The sequence below is a fragment of the Salvelinus alpinus genome, chromosome 26 (assembly GCF_045679555.1).
Source record: "Salvelinus alpinus chromosome 26, SLU_Salpinus.1, whole genome shotgun sequence".
Lineage (NCBI taxonomy): Eukaryota > Metazoa > Chordata > Actinopteri > Salmoniformes > Salmonidae > Salvelinus > Salvelinus alpinus.
Window position 1 is genome coordinate 30948890 of NC_092111.1, and position 15591 is coordinate 30964480.

At 42.1% G+C, this 15591-nt stretch overlaps 1 protein-coding gene across 1 annotated transcript; it reads right to left on the bottom strand.

Annotated features, from left to right (window-relative positions):
* Positions 1-118: 118 nt before the first annotated feature.
* mapk15 (mitogen-activated protein kinase 15) lies at positions 119-13962 on the bottom strand. Its single transcript, XM_071368738.1, has 14 exons — positions 13172-13962; positions 11335-11433; positions 11011-11040; positions 9836-9926; positions 7234-7364; positions 6891-7054; positions 5345-5484; positions 5139-5196; positions 4876-5013; positions 4208-4313; positions 2059-2398; positions 1730-1863; positions 1025-1177; positions 119-729 (listed from the first exon to the last, which is right to left on the bottom strand). Exons 1-14 carry the CDS (start codon positions 13238-13240, stop codon positions 535-537), a joined length of 1848 nt encoding a protein of 615 aa, XP_071224839.1. The 5' UTR covers positions 13241-13962; the 3' UTR covers positions 119-534.
* Between the last annotated feature and the right edge of the window lie 1629 nt (positions 13963-15591).

Below are 15591 nucleotides of genomic sequence, written 5' to 3' on the forward strand. Positions count from 1 at the left end.
CATACATTTGGGTGTCAGCGTCCTACCTTTATATTAAACTGAGTGGTTGGTGTGTTCTGTACTACCCATGAATATAAAAAATACATTCACACAAAGGTTTAAAAGAAAGTAGTCACAATTGCTTGCGGTCATCTTTTTAATATGAAACTACAGGTTTGCTTTACATACATCAACTGTCAACATTTATTTTACTGTGTTGGAAGCACCATTTTGCATTAAAGTATGTTGGATTTGCTTGCCAGGAAATGATGGCTAAAATAGTAATTTACTTATACACATTACAAATGTTCCGTTTTACAAAAGTATTGCCTGACTCAATTAACATACATTTACACTGCTATGTCTTGTTCCCTCTAGTTTAGTATAAAGCATGTCGGTGTAAAACACTTGCACATTTAGTTACATTACATGTCTTGGAATAATATTTTCCTGCCCCAACTTTCCACTAGCCTATATCTCCCTGTTCCCTGTCACCTTGTCTCTTGCCCCGTCTGATGTCGGACAGTGTCCCATACATCCAACATAGTGTGGTGGTTACTGGTGGTGTCGACTCCTCATAAGGTTGTCCAGTTCTGTCTTGTTGATGGTGCCGTAAGCCTGAGAGTAGCTGCCTAGTTTGGCACGGGGATCCCCGGCAGCCGCCATGTTGGCGTTACACTGGAAAACCTTCTTACTGAACCTGGGAGGAGGGGGCCGTGCCTCTCGTGACTGAGACTGGGACCGCTGGTTCTATATTTACCCCCCAAAAGGACCAGATGGAGAGAAAATCTGGGTTAGAGGGGGAGATTTCAAAATGTTATGAGGGTAAATATGGGACAATACAAGTCCTGTCCAATAACAAGAAGTAGTAGGATTCACTCCACAGCAGCTGAGTTCCCTGTTCCCAACAGGGTGATAATGAAACAGTGGGAAAGGACATTATAGAAGATGATTTATGTATGGCATTGACATAAAACCTTAATAGTGACAGTAGCAACAGTATATGAGATCATAGAGTATAACCTTGTTAATATAGCCCACTCACCAGGCGTGCAGAGATGACACACATCCCTGAGGACACAGAGGGCTCGTCTCTGCGGACCAGTGGGTTGTTCTGAGGGTGGGAGATGGTCAGGGAGAAGGAACGGGTACGGCTGACAGGGGCTGAGCGACCGCGCTGCAGAATCTGCTCCATAGACTGACAGATGGGGAGAGAGAGATCAAGAGAGAGACATTATTACATATCTTTTCCCCCCCATGCATTGTATATTTTTCACTGGACACTGCACATAACTTGTGCTGTGTAGTGATCATCAACACAATGTTTGATAAATCAAGAGTCTCTGTCTAATACATTTAACTAAACATGCTTGTCTATCCAGTAATCTGTATTTTAGATATTCAAAGTGTCCACTGAATGTTGCTAGACCTCAGTCTGAATTGTGTGTAGTTCAATCCATTCCATTATATTCTGGTATTAACAAGTGACGCTGCAACTAGTCACTGAAGATCCTAGAACAAGGATCAAGGACACACTGATTACTTGCACAAACACATACGGTATACATATTACATCATGTATCTTTAGAGGATATAAACTGGGTAATTTATTCTGCAACAATCTTTTTGATTTGTTGCTGATTATTGTTCCCTTGTTGCCGCTTGTATTGTATTAAACATGATCTATTGTATCTGTTGTAACTGAACTCTTTTCTGGGATCTGAGTTTTTCCTATTGCTGTGGTACTTACAACAATGTTGCGAATAGCGCCCTCTGCTGGCGGTACAGATACATTTTCATTACTCATCTGTCCTTCCAGTTCCCTGCTGGCAGTACCGGAGCGAAAATAGTGAGGTGGTCCAGCCAGATTTCGAACAAAACCATCTGCATGAGAGAAATATAAGATAGTATGTGTCTGTGTGTATGAAGTATGAAGGTGTGTGTGAATATGGGGGACCAAATCAAATAAAAATGTATTTGTCACTTACCGTGAAATGCTTACATACAAGCCCGGAGGGGATGGCTGCTGTTTCACCGCCTCCTAAACAATTGTGCTATTTTGTGTGTTAGTGTACTCACTGGCAATGTGTGTGATGGGATTATATGTAGTCTTTCCCATGACAGGGCTAGCTGCAGGGCTGGTCCTTTCCAGGGACGGCTGGATGGACACAGGTACTGGGATAGGTACGGTGATAACTGGATGAGCAGCCTGGTGTTCTGTCTTATCATGAGGGGATTTAACCCTAAGGTCCCCTCCACCATTACCAGACACTGGCTCCAGCCCTCCTTTGTCCTTCCCAGTGGGCCTTTCCCTCCCATGGTCTCCACTGTCACACCCAGACATAGAGACAGGCTCCTCTTTCTTCCTCGGCATTACATGACGTGGCATTCTCCTTATGGTCCTCTTCTCTAGAATCATCTTTTTCACAGGACAGATGAAAAAGTCACAGTATCTACAATATTTTTTATCTGTCATTCATATATATATATATATATATACACTGCTCAAAAAAATAAAGGGAACACTTAAACAACACAATGTAACTCCAAGTCAATCACACTTCTGTGAAATCAAACTGTCCACTTAGGAAGCAACACTGATTGACAATAAATGTCACATGCTGTTGTGCAAATGGAATAGACAAAAGGTGGAAATTATAGGCAATTAGCAAGACACCCCCAATAAAGGAGTGATTCTGCAGGTGGTGACCACAGACCACTTCTCAGTTCCTATGCTTCCTGGTTGATGTTTTGGTCACTTTTGAATGCTGGCAGTGCTTTCACTCTAGTGGTAGCATGAGACGGAGTCTACAACCCACACAAGTGGCTCAGGTAGTGCAGCTCATCCAGGATGGCACATCAATGCGAGCTGTGGCAAGAAGGTTTGCTGTGTCTGTCAGCGTAGTGTCCAGAGCATGGAGGCGCTACCAGGAGACAGGCCAGTACATCAGGAGACGTGGAGGAGGCCGTAGGAGGGCAACAACCCAGCAGCAGGACCGCTACCTCCGCCTTTGTGCAAGGAGGAGCACTGCCAGAGCCCTGCAAAATGACCTCCAGCAGGCCACAAATGTGCATGTGTCAGCATATGGTCTCACAAGGGGTCTGAGGATCTCATCTCGGTACCTAATGGCAGTCAGGCTACCTCTGGCGAGCACACGGAGGGCTGTGCGGCCCCACAAAGAAATGCCACCCCACACCATGACTGACCCACCGCCAAACCGGTCATGCTGGAGGATGTTGCAGGCAGCAGAACGTTCTCCACGGCGTCTCCAGACTCTGTCACGTCTGTCACATGTGCTCATCTGCTTTCATCTGTGAAGAGCACAGGGCGCCAGTGGCGAATTTGCCAATCTTGGTGTTCTCTGGCTAATGCCAAACGTCCTGCACGGTGTTGGGCTGTAAGCACAACCCCCACCTGTGGACGTCGGGCCCTCATACCACCCTCATGGAGTCTGTTTCTGACCGTTTGAGCAGACACATGCACATTTGTGGCCTGCTGGAGGTCATTTTGCAGGGCTCTGGCAGTGCTCCTCCATGCACAAAGGCGGAGGTAGCGGTCCTGCTGCTGGGTTGTTGCCCTCCTACGGCCTCCTCCACGTCTCCTGATGTACTGGCCTGTCTCCTGGTAGCGCCTCCATGCTCTGGACACTACGCTGACAGACACAGCAAACCTTCTTGCCACAGCTCGCATTGATGTGCCATCCTGGATGAACTGCACTACCTGAGCCACTTGTGTGGGTTGTAGACTCCGTCTCATGCTACCGCTAGAGTGAGAGCACCGCCAGCATTCAAAAGTGACCAAAACATCAGCCAGGAAGCATAGGAACTGAGAAGTGGTCTGTGGTCACCACCTGCAGAACCACTCTTTTATTGGGGGTGTCTTGCTAATTGCCTATAATTTCCACCTTTTGTCTATTCCATTTGCACAACAGCATGTGAAATTTATTGTCAATCAGTGTTGCTTCCTAAGTGGACAGTTTGATTTCACAGAAGTGTGATTGACTTGGAGTTACATTGTGTTGTTTAAGTGTTCCCTTTATTTTTTTGAGCAGTGTATATATACACACACACACACACACACACACAGTCATAATCCCCTGAAAGGAATTAGTTTAACACTGTATTAGTAACTGTTAAAAACTTGGCAGTAATGGTCCACGCTAAGCGAACCAAACACAGAACACGAGACAGGTGTTCAGTTCATCATCCTCTCTCCCCTCAGTATTACCTCATACAGTTTATTACGGTACTGAACCACCGACAACTGGACATCATCATCCACAGGCAAGATCACATCAGAGTTCAGACCTGGCTCCTTGGCTGGGTTGTGGAATCTCCAGTGACATGAAGAGGAAAAACGCAAAGATGATAACGCAACACAAATAGATGTATCCATTGTTAAATCCAAGACTAGCCATGCATACTGACTTGACAAATCGCGCTACTCAGTAACATTGTAACTTAAACAAACAAAACGGAAAACACTTTGGCTGTATCCCGAACGGCACACTATTCCCAATATAGGGACCCTGGTCAAAAGTAGTGCACTATGTAGGGAACAGGGTGCCATTTGGGAAGCAGCCTACATACTGTATATAGTAACAGGCGTGAACTTAAACCCTTTGTTTATAACAGAAATGATAAGCATTGGCATCACTAGAGGATTCATGCATTATGTCATCAAACAGCTTTGCTTGCTCTTTGGGCTATAGGCTGGGTTACTCTAAAGCTCCTTGTGACAACTGCTGATTTAAAAAGGACTTCAAAAAACACATTTAACTGGACATGAATGATAACCATGTATGAAATGGATGCTGGAGCACAAAAGCCTATATAAAGCTCCTATAAAGCACATTGCACTACATTTTAATGTATGAGGTGTGCTGTATAAGGTACCTGGAGACATAGAGGTGCTGCAAAGCCTGCTCAGCGGTCAGCCTCTTGTCTGGGTTGAACACCAGCAGGCGACGCACCAGGTCTAGGGCATCTGAAGGCACCGACGATTGCAGAAGATCCTCTAGAGGCACCTGGGGCCTGGACCCAGACAAATACAGTGCAGCGCAGTGAATACATGTCTACAAATGTCTAGACAGCTGACTCAGCACCTTTATATAGACGTTTACTTCTGTTGGACCCAGTAGATTTCCACTATGACTTACTTCAGTAGCATCCTCTGAATCACAGAGGCACCATACTCAGATCTGATCGAAAGTACGTCTGAAAACAAAATCACAAATCACTACTAAGGTAATGATCAGTTGGTCAGTTAGGGGCATAACAACTTGATTCCTACTACTAGTGCTCAACAACCAAATAGCACACGAGCAATGATCTGTGAACCCTGCAGCGAGGACTTAATACTCACCCTCTGGGCTAGGGTGTGGAATTGCACTCATGATTTTCTCTATCTGGTTGATGGTGGAAGTTCCAGGGAAAAGGGGCTTCCCAAGTAGCATCTCTCCTAGGATACAACCTATACTCCACATGTCTACCCCCTTTGTGTATCTGTAGAAGAAATCAAAGAATTTTCATGGACTGACTTCCAATATGCAAGTTTCTGCATGGCTACTACTTCCTCACATCAAGTACATTGATGTCGCCAAAGGGCAACTCATTTTAACATTACAAACGAACAATAATAATATTTAATTTGTACAGTGCATTTCTCACCCTCAGCCCACATAATTTTCAATGACAGAGAGAGAAAGAGATAAACATATACATTAAAAAGTGGAGAAAAAAATAAATTATATATATATATATATATATATATTATATACTTCATATACTCATAGTTGATTAAAATCACATTAAAATCACATGACGCACACCAGATTATGTTTTATTTTGTATGGATGTGTGCATTTCACCTTATATATATATATATATATATATTTTTTTTTACAAGGTGAAATGCACACATCCATACAAAATAAAATGGCCGCATCCATACAAAACATAATCTGGTGTGCGTCATGTGATTTTAATCAACTATGAGTAGGAAATGCCTACTCATTATTGGTTAAATCAGATGATAGAAAAGCTCAATTTTCACAAATGTTGATGTTGGGGGTGGAGCTGGAGATGATGAATATGAAGTATATATATATATATACATACACACACACACACGCATATACATACACTACCGTTCAAAAGTTTGGGGTCACTTAATTTTTGTCCATTAAAATGACATCAAATTGATCAGAAATACAGTGTAGACGGCAGATTTTTACAGCTGGAAAAGCAAGAGACAATTTGCGCTGTTCTGTGTTGAGAGTAGTACACAGCGTTGTACAAGATCTTCAGTTTCTTGGCAAATTCTCGCATGGAATAGCCTTAATTTCTGCGAACAAGAATAGACTGACGAGATTCATTAGAAAGTTCTTTGTTTCTGGCCATTTTGAGCCTGTAATCGAACCCACAAATGCAGATGCTCCAGATACTCAACTAGTCTAAAGAAGGCCAGTTTTATTGCTTCTTTAATACTCACAACAGTTTTCAGCTGTGCTAACACAATTGCAAAAGGGTTTTCTAATGATCAATTAGCCTTTTAAAATGATAAACTTGGATTAGCGAATACAAAGTGCCATTGGAACACAGGAGTGATGGTTGCTGATAAATGGCCTCTGTACGCCTATGTAGATATTCCATTAAAAACAAATCTGCCATTTCCAGCTACAATAGTCATTTACAACATTAACGATGTCTACACTGTATTTCTGATCAATTTGATGTTATTTTAATGGACAAAAAAATAGCTTTATTTTCAAAAACAAGGACATTTCTAAGTGACCCCAAACTTTTGAACGGTAGTGTATATTATTTTCAAGCCTAAAGGAATGGCTCAGATACTTGGGAAAAGTAGGCCGTACAGTGCACTGCTCCATGTAATCCCAGTGCGTGTGTACCTTGAGGAGCCCAGCAGGATCTCAGGAGCTCTGTACCACCGCGTCGCCACATACTCTGTCAGCGCCGGGTTCCCAGCATCCTCCTGGATCTGGCAGAGAGACCTCGCTAAACCGAAGTCACAAAGTTTCACAAAGCAATCCGTGTCAAGTAGAATATTGGAGGGCTATGGGAAGAGAAAACCCAATTCAATCATGTCATCAAAATAGTTATTCTCCAGATAAACAAAAGAAGAATTGGATAGCGTCACCCATACCCACACCAGCACATCTTCAAATGCAATAATGTCATAATCTCAATATGCACAGTTCTTAGTACATTGACAATTTAACCATTGTACTGTACCTTCTGGTCTCTGTGGATGACATTGCCTGAGTGCAGGTATTTGGTGGCCTTGAGGAGTTGATGCATAACATAGCGTTTATGGATGTCTTTCAGCAGGTTGCCTTTCTTTATCACCGCATGCAGGTCGGTGTCTGCAACACACAGGTGGTAAAAACACTAATAACCAACAGGAATCGTAACCAAATTAAATCATCCAGAATTGAACATTCATTCATACCACACTTAGAATAATGACACTTTGAAAACACCTTTCCACAAACACACAATGAACCACAAACACAAGATTAATTTAGCAGTCAAGTGAATGACAAATCAGACATGTCACGTTTCCCATAAACAATCTACGCACTCCTGCAGTGACCCCAAAATGTTAGCAAGTGTGGCGGTGGGCGAATGCCAGGGGCACCAGGTGCAGTGATGCGGGTCCACACACTAAGAGATTAGACTGCAGGGAACAGAGAGAAGTCCAATGTGTGGACTCAGCATGCATAGTAGGCAGCCAAGAAGAGAGGAGCCCTCCCCCATCACCCTTTACTCTGGTGCCAGGTTTAAACTGCTGAATAACCTTGCAGCTTGCCTGCCTGCATTCTTTGTGCTGTTATTTTAAAATGGCCGACCCAATCAAATTTAGCACAGGGTAGGTGGCCAATAATAAATACTGTGGCAAAGCCTTGAAAATGTATTTTTGTGGGCATCAGGGTGATTTACACAATCAAGAGTTGTCAATGCAAGCATCATGCATGTACAGTACCAGTCAAAAGTTTGGACACACCTACTCATTTAAGGGTTTTTCTTTATTTTTTCTATGTTCTACATTGTAGAATAATAGTGATGACATCAACACTATCAAATAACACATATGGAATCATGTAGTAACCAAAAAAGTGTTAAACAAATCAAAATATATTTTAGATTATTCAAAGTAGCCACCCTTTGCACACTCTTGGCATTCTCTTAACCAGCTTCATGAGGAATGCTTTTCCAAATGTCTTGAAGGAGTTTCCACATATGCTGAGCACTTGTTGGGTGCTTATCCTTTACTCTGCGGTCCAACTCATCGCAAACCATCTCAATCGGGTGATTGTGGAGGCCAGATCATCTGATGCAGCACTCCATAATTCTCCTTCTTGGTCAAATAGCCCTTACACAGCCTGGAGGTGTGTTTTGGGTCATTGTCCTGTTGAAAAACAAATGATAGTCCCACTAAGTGCAAACCACATGGGATGGCATATCGCTGCAGAATGCTGTGGTATCCATGCTGGTTAAGTGTGCCTTGAATTCTAAATAAATCACAGACAGTGTCACTAGCAAAGTACCCCCACACCATCACACCACCTCCATGCCTCACGGTGGGAACCACACATGCGGAGATCATCCGTTAACCTACTCTGCGTCTCACAAAGACATGGAGGTTGGAACCAAAAATATCAAAGGACAGATTTACACCAGTCTAATGTCCATTGCTTGTGTTTCTTGGCCCAAGCAAGTCTGTTCTTATTATTGGTGTCCTTTAGTAGTGGTTTCTTTGCAGCAATTCGACCATGAAGGCCTGATTCATACAGTCTCCTCTGAACAGTTGATGTTGAGATGTGTCTGTTACTTGAACTCTGTGAAGCATTTATTCGGGCTGCAATCTGAGGTGCAGTTAACTCTAATAACTTATGCTCTGCAGCAGAGGTAACTCTGAGTCTTCCTTTCCTGTGGCGGTCCTCATGAGAGCCAGTTTCATCATAGCTCTGATGGTTTTTATGACTGCACTTGAAGAAACTTTCAAAGTTCTTGAAATTTTCCAGATTGACTGATCTTCATGTCTTAAAGGGGCGGCAGGTAGCCTTGTGGTTAGAGCGTTGGGCCTGTAGCCGAAAGGTTGCTGGATCGAATCCCCGAGCTGACAAGGTACAAATCTGTCCTCTGCCCTTGAACAAGGCACTGTTCCCCGGTAAGCCGTCATTGTAAATAAGAATTTATTCTTAACTGACTTGCCAAGTCAAATAAAGGTTACATTTAAAAACAATTAAAATAACTTACAAGTAATGATTGAGCTGCTGATTTGCTTATTGAGCTGTTCTTGCCATAATATGGACTTGGTCTTTTACCAAACAGGGCTATCTTTTATATACCACCCCTACCTTGTCACAACACAACTGATTGGCTCAAACACATTAAGAAGGAAAGAAATTCCACAAATTAACAAGGCACACCTGTTAATTGAAATGCATTCCAGGTGACTACCTCCTGAAGCTGGTTGAGAGAATGCCAAGAGTGTGCAAAGCTGTCATCAAGGGAAAGGGTGGCTACTTTGAATAACCTCAAATATATTTTGATTTGATTAACACTTTTTTGGTTACTACATGATTCCATTTGTGTTATTTCATAGTTTTGATGTCTTCACTATTATCTACAATGTAGAAAATAGTACAAATAAAGAAAAACCCTGGAATGAGTACAGTAGGTGTCCAAACATTTGACTGGTACTATATATCTGTTATTACCAAATAGGCATTTTATATGATACCATCTCACATATCACCACATTCCTCAAGTGAAATCAAATGAATATTCAAAATGGATGTAAACAGATAATCCACATAAGAGTCCTCACCCATGTATTCAAAGACCAGGTAAATATCTTTGTCATTTTGAGCTCTGATGACATTCAGCAGTTTGACGATGTTGGCATGATCACCAAACTCCTGCAGGGAGAAATACATAACAGTTTAGATAATGCGCGCACACACACACACACACACACACACACACACACACACACACACACACACACACACACACACACACACACACACACACACACACACACACACACACACACACACACACACACACACACACACACACACACACACACACACACACACACACACACACACACACACACACACACACACACACACACACACACACCTCAAAGACCACCGTAATTGAGTGAAATTAATGTTAAGACTGCAAATCTTCTTAGGGATAGTGACATAACCAACACCACCTAGACTGTTCTTAACGTTTAGATGCAAACCCTCTCCACTATGGTGCCAGTGTTTCTGTGGGAGATGACAATAGCTGATTATGGACACTGACACAGTTTACGGACTTGGCCTCTGTTTTTCCTGGCCGCAGAGGATGGGAACAAAAACTGACCACACTGTTTTCTTTTCCTTGTGTGACCAGTTTTCTGTTCACTTTCAATAGGTCAGAATATATGGCCACCCTATGGATGATTAACTAAGCTCCAAATCACACTGCAAACTGTCCACAATACTGTTAGTAGTCTCTTTAAAATGGTACAGGTGTTGTATCTGTGAACCTGGACTAAGGCTTCTGTTCAACTATAGAATAAACTAAACAAAACTGTCTCTGTCTGGACTATGAGTCTTTAACATATGGAATTATTTTATGCATTCATTACAAAACCATGCCATAAAAATGTTCATGTCCATTTTGTTATGTGTAATCTCTGGTGGACAGGCTACGTTTGTGAAATTTTCGGTTCTAGGTTGCCCAGAATATGTTATACACAATTTTAGATACAACAGTTCAGCACTTGGCAGGGTCTAATCAGCATCAAGGAGTCTTCCTGAAAAGCAGGAGCCATCTGGTGTTTACATTACGGTATGCAAACACGGTCCCAGTGTACACAGCAACATGACCATTCCACTCAGGCTATATACACTAGCTGGCTGCGGTTGTGCTCCATTTCAAACAATTGAACCACTCACTTCAATTTTCCGATTGTTGCTAACTGAAATAGATATTCATTCTTACCTGAAGAAACATTATTTCTCTGAATGTCCTCTGTGGAGAAAAAACAACATTGGGAAGATGTAGGAAAGGCCAAAGTCATTTTAATTGTATTGAATCATTAACGGACAAAATGAAACAAGTTGTTTGAGAACCCCTGGCCCTTACAGTATTGCCATAAAATTATAATCAGATATAGTCAAGGTTGTTGAACAGGGACTTTTTTGTTACGCTCCTCAAACTTTCACAACATATATTAAGAGATCATACCTTTGTAGCTACATCTAATTAGTGGCAGACAAAACTAGCAACCAATGTCAATGACCAATATCATCATGTATCACAAACCTGGGCATCAGTCCTATTCCTGAAGGCATCAAATATTTTCTTTACAGCCACAACTTCTCCTGTCTGTCTGTCCACAGCCTTCCATACAATCCCATATGCCTGGACACAGAGTGGATAAAGAGATACAAAACTGATAGTGAATCATTATCAGGATTAAAAGGTAAAACAAAGCAGCCACAGTACTGTAGTTGAGCCCTAAGATAAACTCAAAGCACAATATTGGAAACACAGGGAAGTAGAGTGGAGAGTAAGGAAAGAAAACATTCTAGGGAGCGATTACCAAGCACTTTTAGAGTCAGCAGCACACCGAGGAGAGGTGACTGGTTATGACATCAATGGGTGAGAAGAAGAGAAGACATAATCAGGGAACACTAGACACTGGTCCCTCTGGCATCAGTGACTTCCTGCTTAGCGAGCATAGCAAGGCTAACTTTAATACTGTCAGACAGACTGAAAACTGGGGAAATAAGGTTATTCAAGGAATACTTTTGGGGGAAGGTTACGGTCTTGGAACTTATAATGGTACTCTTGGTATTGTAACCTAGGAATAGTGCACATCGGCTTTTTCCCCCCTTGGGTAAAATTGAATTGTAGTAAATGTGCCGAAAGCTCACTCCACAGCTAGCTTGAAATGTTGCCGATGGAGCTATCCAATTGGTGCCTTTTGTATAGCTCAAACAGTTGGTATGTTGTCAAGGAGGAGGGTCACGTGTGTTTGCGAGAATACGATCACTGGTTCGGTTCGAGCATGGTATGTGGGCAGGGACAGTGGAGGAAGACATACTGTGAGCAGCACACTGATGTCGGTTTCATTACTGTATTATTGACTGTATGTTTGTTTATTCCATGTGTAACTCTGTGTTATTGTATGTGTCAAACTGCTTTGCTTTATCTTGGCCAGGTTGCAGTTGTAAATGAGAACTTGTTCTCAACTAGCCTACCTGGTTAAATAAAGGTGAAATAAAAAAATGAACACCTGTGTAATAGGACCCATGGCCTCCCCTCAAGGGAAGGTTCTAGGTAGTATTGTGTGACGCATCTACATGACTCAACAGTTTGCCACCTGGCACTATACAGTTCAGAGATATAATAAGCATCAGGGAGGCTAGATCTAGCACATGGTGAGACTCTCTTTTTGCTTTGTCAAGAGAAAGAAATCAGGTCTTCCATTATCCTATGTCTGGGGAAAAAACTAAACAAAAGCTTTGGACTCAGAAGTCAGGGATTTTTCTATTTCCCTAGTATCAAAGTCTGCTGATCTGGCTGAAAGAAATGTCTTGTTCTGAAAACATGTATAATCCTCCAGTTTATGACATCAGTATTCACAGAGACAAAGTTTGGGGAATTTTATGAATTGTTCTTAAAGGAATGACTAGGGAGGTAAACGTGAAAAGTAGCAATGTGTGTAATTCAATGACTATTTCTATAAAATAAAATGGATTTCAAAAGCGACTTTTGTTACTATTTCTTTAGTTAGTACTAATCACGTCAATCAAATCCATACCATGACACACAACCACTTGTTCTTTGTATTTATTTGCTTGACAGCAGTGAGTGTGCAATTTATATATTTTTTTTATTAATTTACCTTTATTTAACTTGGCAAGTCAGTTAAGAACAAATTCTTATTTACAATGACGGCCTACCCCAAACCTGGACGTGGCTGGGCCAATTCTGCGCCCCCCCTATGGGACTTAATTACCGCCGGATGTGATACAGCCTGTCATTCATGAGTTTGACTTTCACATTACTATTGTCAGATTCTTATTTTTTTTTTTACAACAAATGCATTTTCCCCCCAGAACTATAAAAACTGGGGACAGACAAAATGACTTACCCCCTTTCCAAGTCTTTTCTTTATTTCATATTTCATGGAAATATGATCCTCCACTTCCGTGACGTTCATCCTAATTCTTTGTTTAGATAGTTAACTCTTATGCAATGTTTTTCATTCCTTTTTGGTAATTACAAAGTAACAGTCAGCCACAAGTAGAAATTCTGCAAGGAAACACTTGAATCATCTGTTTTCAGAACGTTCATGATCAAGGCAACAATGTATCAACTTCCTTTGCAGCTGCAATCTCCATATGACTACACTAAAAAAATGTAATACCTTTCGTTTGAAGGAGTTGTTGAATATAAACAGTTAGCTAAATACAAAATCACGATTCATGTGTTGCTGTTTGGCAGCCAGTTCTGCTTGCAGCAGCGCGCTAACTAGCTTCTTTGAACTTCTGAGCTAATGTTGAATGGTTATTGATCAATCACTGTCGTTGCCCACCGATACATTCCTAAACAAATATCTCCCTCCCGAAAACTACCGATGGTCTTCTTTGAAAGTTCTGAAACAGTCCGGTTCAAGGATATCGGCGACAGGTGTTGATTGCTGGATACAAACAAGCATATCGGTTCGTTTTGTAATTGTTTTTGTCGTCCTGGAGACGCAACTACACGCTGCTGTACGGTTTCCGAAGTCAAAATGTACTATATCGTAACAATTAATGGGGGTAAAAAAACGCTTTTTGGTCTTAATTTAAGGTTAGGCATTAGGTTAGCAGTATGGTTAAATTCACGATTAAAATAACTTTTTAATTATATCAATTGTAGAAATAGGCGGGGGTTATGACTTTGTGGCTGTGGTAACTAGTGACAACCGTTCCAAAAGCTTTTAAAGGAGCCGTATGCTTTATTTTATGAATCGATCAATGGGATGCACTGTTGAGCGCTACATCCCGAGGAGTTCGTGCTGACTGTACGGAGATTGTGACAGCCGGTTAAATGGCTTCCCTTGAGAAGGCAAGAACAAGATGTATGTCAGGAGAAGTGCAGTATTATCATAAAGCGACATATACTTGGAATACGGAGGAGGAAAGGAGGGGAAAAGAGGCTGAGGAGGTCGAAAAGAGAGAGGGGAGGAAGAGGGTGAGCTTGAATCGGTTAAAAATGGCAGAAAAAAAGGATATGGTTTTTTAAAGAAGAATGGTAGAAAGTGTAAAACAGAGTGAGTGTAACGGATGTCAAATGGCTAGCTAGTTAGCGGTGGTGCGCGCTAATAGCGTTTCAATCGGTTACATCAATCGCTTTGAGACCTTGAAGTAGTGGTTCCCCTTGCTCTGCAAGGGCCGCGGCTTTTGTGGCGCAATGGGTAACGACGCTTCGTGGGTGTCAGTTGTTGATGTGTGCAGAGGGTCCCTGGTTCGCGCCCGTGTCGGGGCGAGGGGACGGACTAAAGTTATACTGTTACATGAGCTGAAGACAGGAGGAGAAATGGAAGTGAATGAGGTCGAAGTATCAGAGGTGGTAGGTGTGGTGAAGTTCTTGGAGCCCGAGGGTCAGGATAAAAATGAGTGTGACAGTAAGAGTGAAGCTTTTGGAAAAAGTGGACCCTTGCCTTTTGGCTGATCCATTTGTGGTTTCAGGGTGGATGAAAACAGAGTTGGGTGCTGTGGAATCATTGGTGAGGGTAACCAAAAGTGGTCTTATGATAATTTGTGTTTTTGCTGGTCAGAGGGAGAGGTGCTCTGCGTTAAACGAATTGGGGCAAGAAATGTGAAAGGAGTGATTACTGGGGTAGCAGTAAATGTAAAAGTTGACCAACTGAAGGGGAAGATTCCCGGTGTTTGATGCAACACAGTGTGGCGCGAGTGGTGAAACAGAATAGTCATTGTCTGTTCTTTTGAGTTTTGATGTTGAGTCGTTGCCCGACAAATAGATTTTAGGATATATAAGTTATCCTGTACAAGCTTTTGTGCCAAATACATCACATTGTTACAGGTGTCAAGCTTATGGGCATGTGGCAGCAGTGTGTATGAGGGAGGTTCCTAGGTGTGAGAAGTGTGCAGAAGGGCATGAGACAAAGGAATGTGTAACATTGAGGAAAGTAGTGGTATGTGTTAATTTTAGGGGTGCCCATTGGGCTGGGGATCAGAAATGTCCCATGCAAGACAGCCAGGTTGAGGTTTCAGAGTTAGAGTAGTGCAGAAGTTGTCATATGCTGAGGCAGTGAAGAAAGTAGAGGAAGATGGGTCAAGGGGTAGGGATTCTGAGAGGAGTGGTGTGAGTAGTAGATCTGTACCAGTGCAGAGGGATAGGTCAACAAGTGATATGTTTCAGTGAGATTGGATTTTTAGCATTTATAGCAATGGTTATCAACTGTACTGCAGGGATGGAATGTAAGTCACAGAAAATGGAGGTTGTGGTGGCAGCTGCAGAGGTATTTGAGTGTGTGAGACATCAGAAGAGTGTTAAGTGGTAGTC

What these genes read in the sequence shown, in the direction of transcription:
- mapk15 (XM_071368738.1), bottom strand. Translation starts at nt 13,240, where the DNA reads ATGAACGTCACGGAAGTGGAGGATCATATTTCCATGAAATATGAAATA. An exon ending in ATCCTGCTGGGCTCCTCAAG is followed by an intron (nt 5,485 to 6,890) that starts GTACACACGCAC and finishes TTTCTTCTACAG; the next exon opens with ATACACAAAGGGGGTAGACA. An exon ending in ATTCAGAGGATGCTACTGAA is followed by an intron (nt 5,014 to 5,138) that starts GTAAGTCATAGT and finishes GTCTGGGTCCAG; the next exon opens with GCCCCAGGTGCCTCTAGAGG.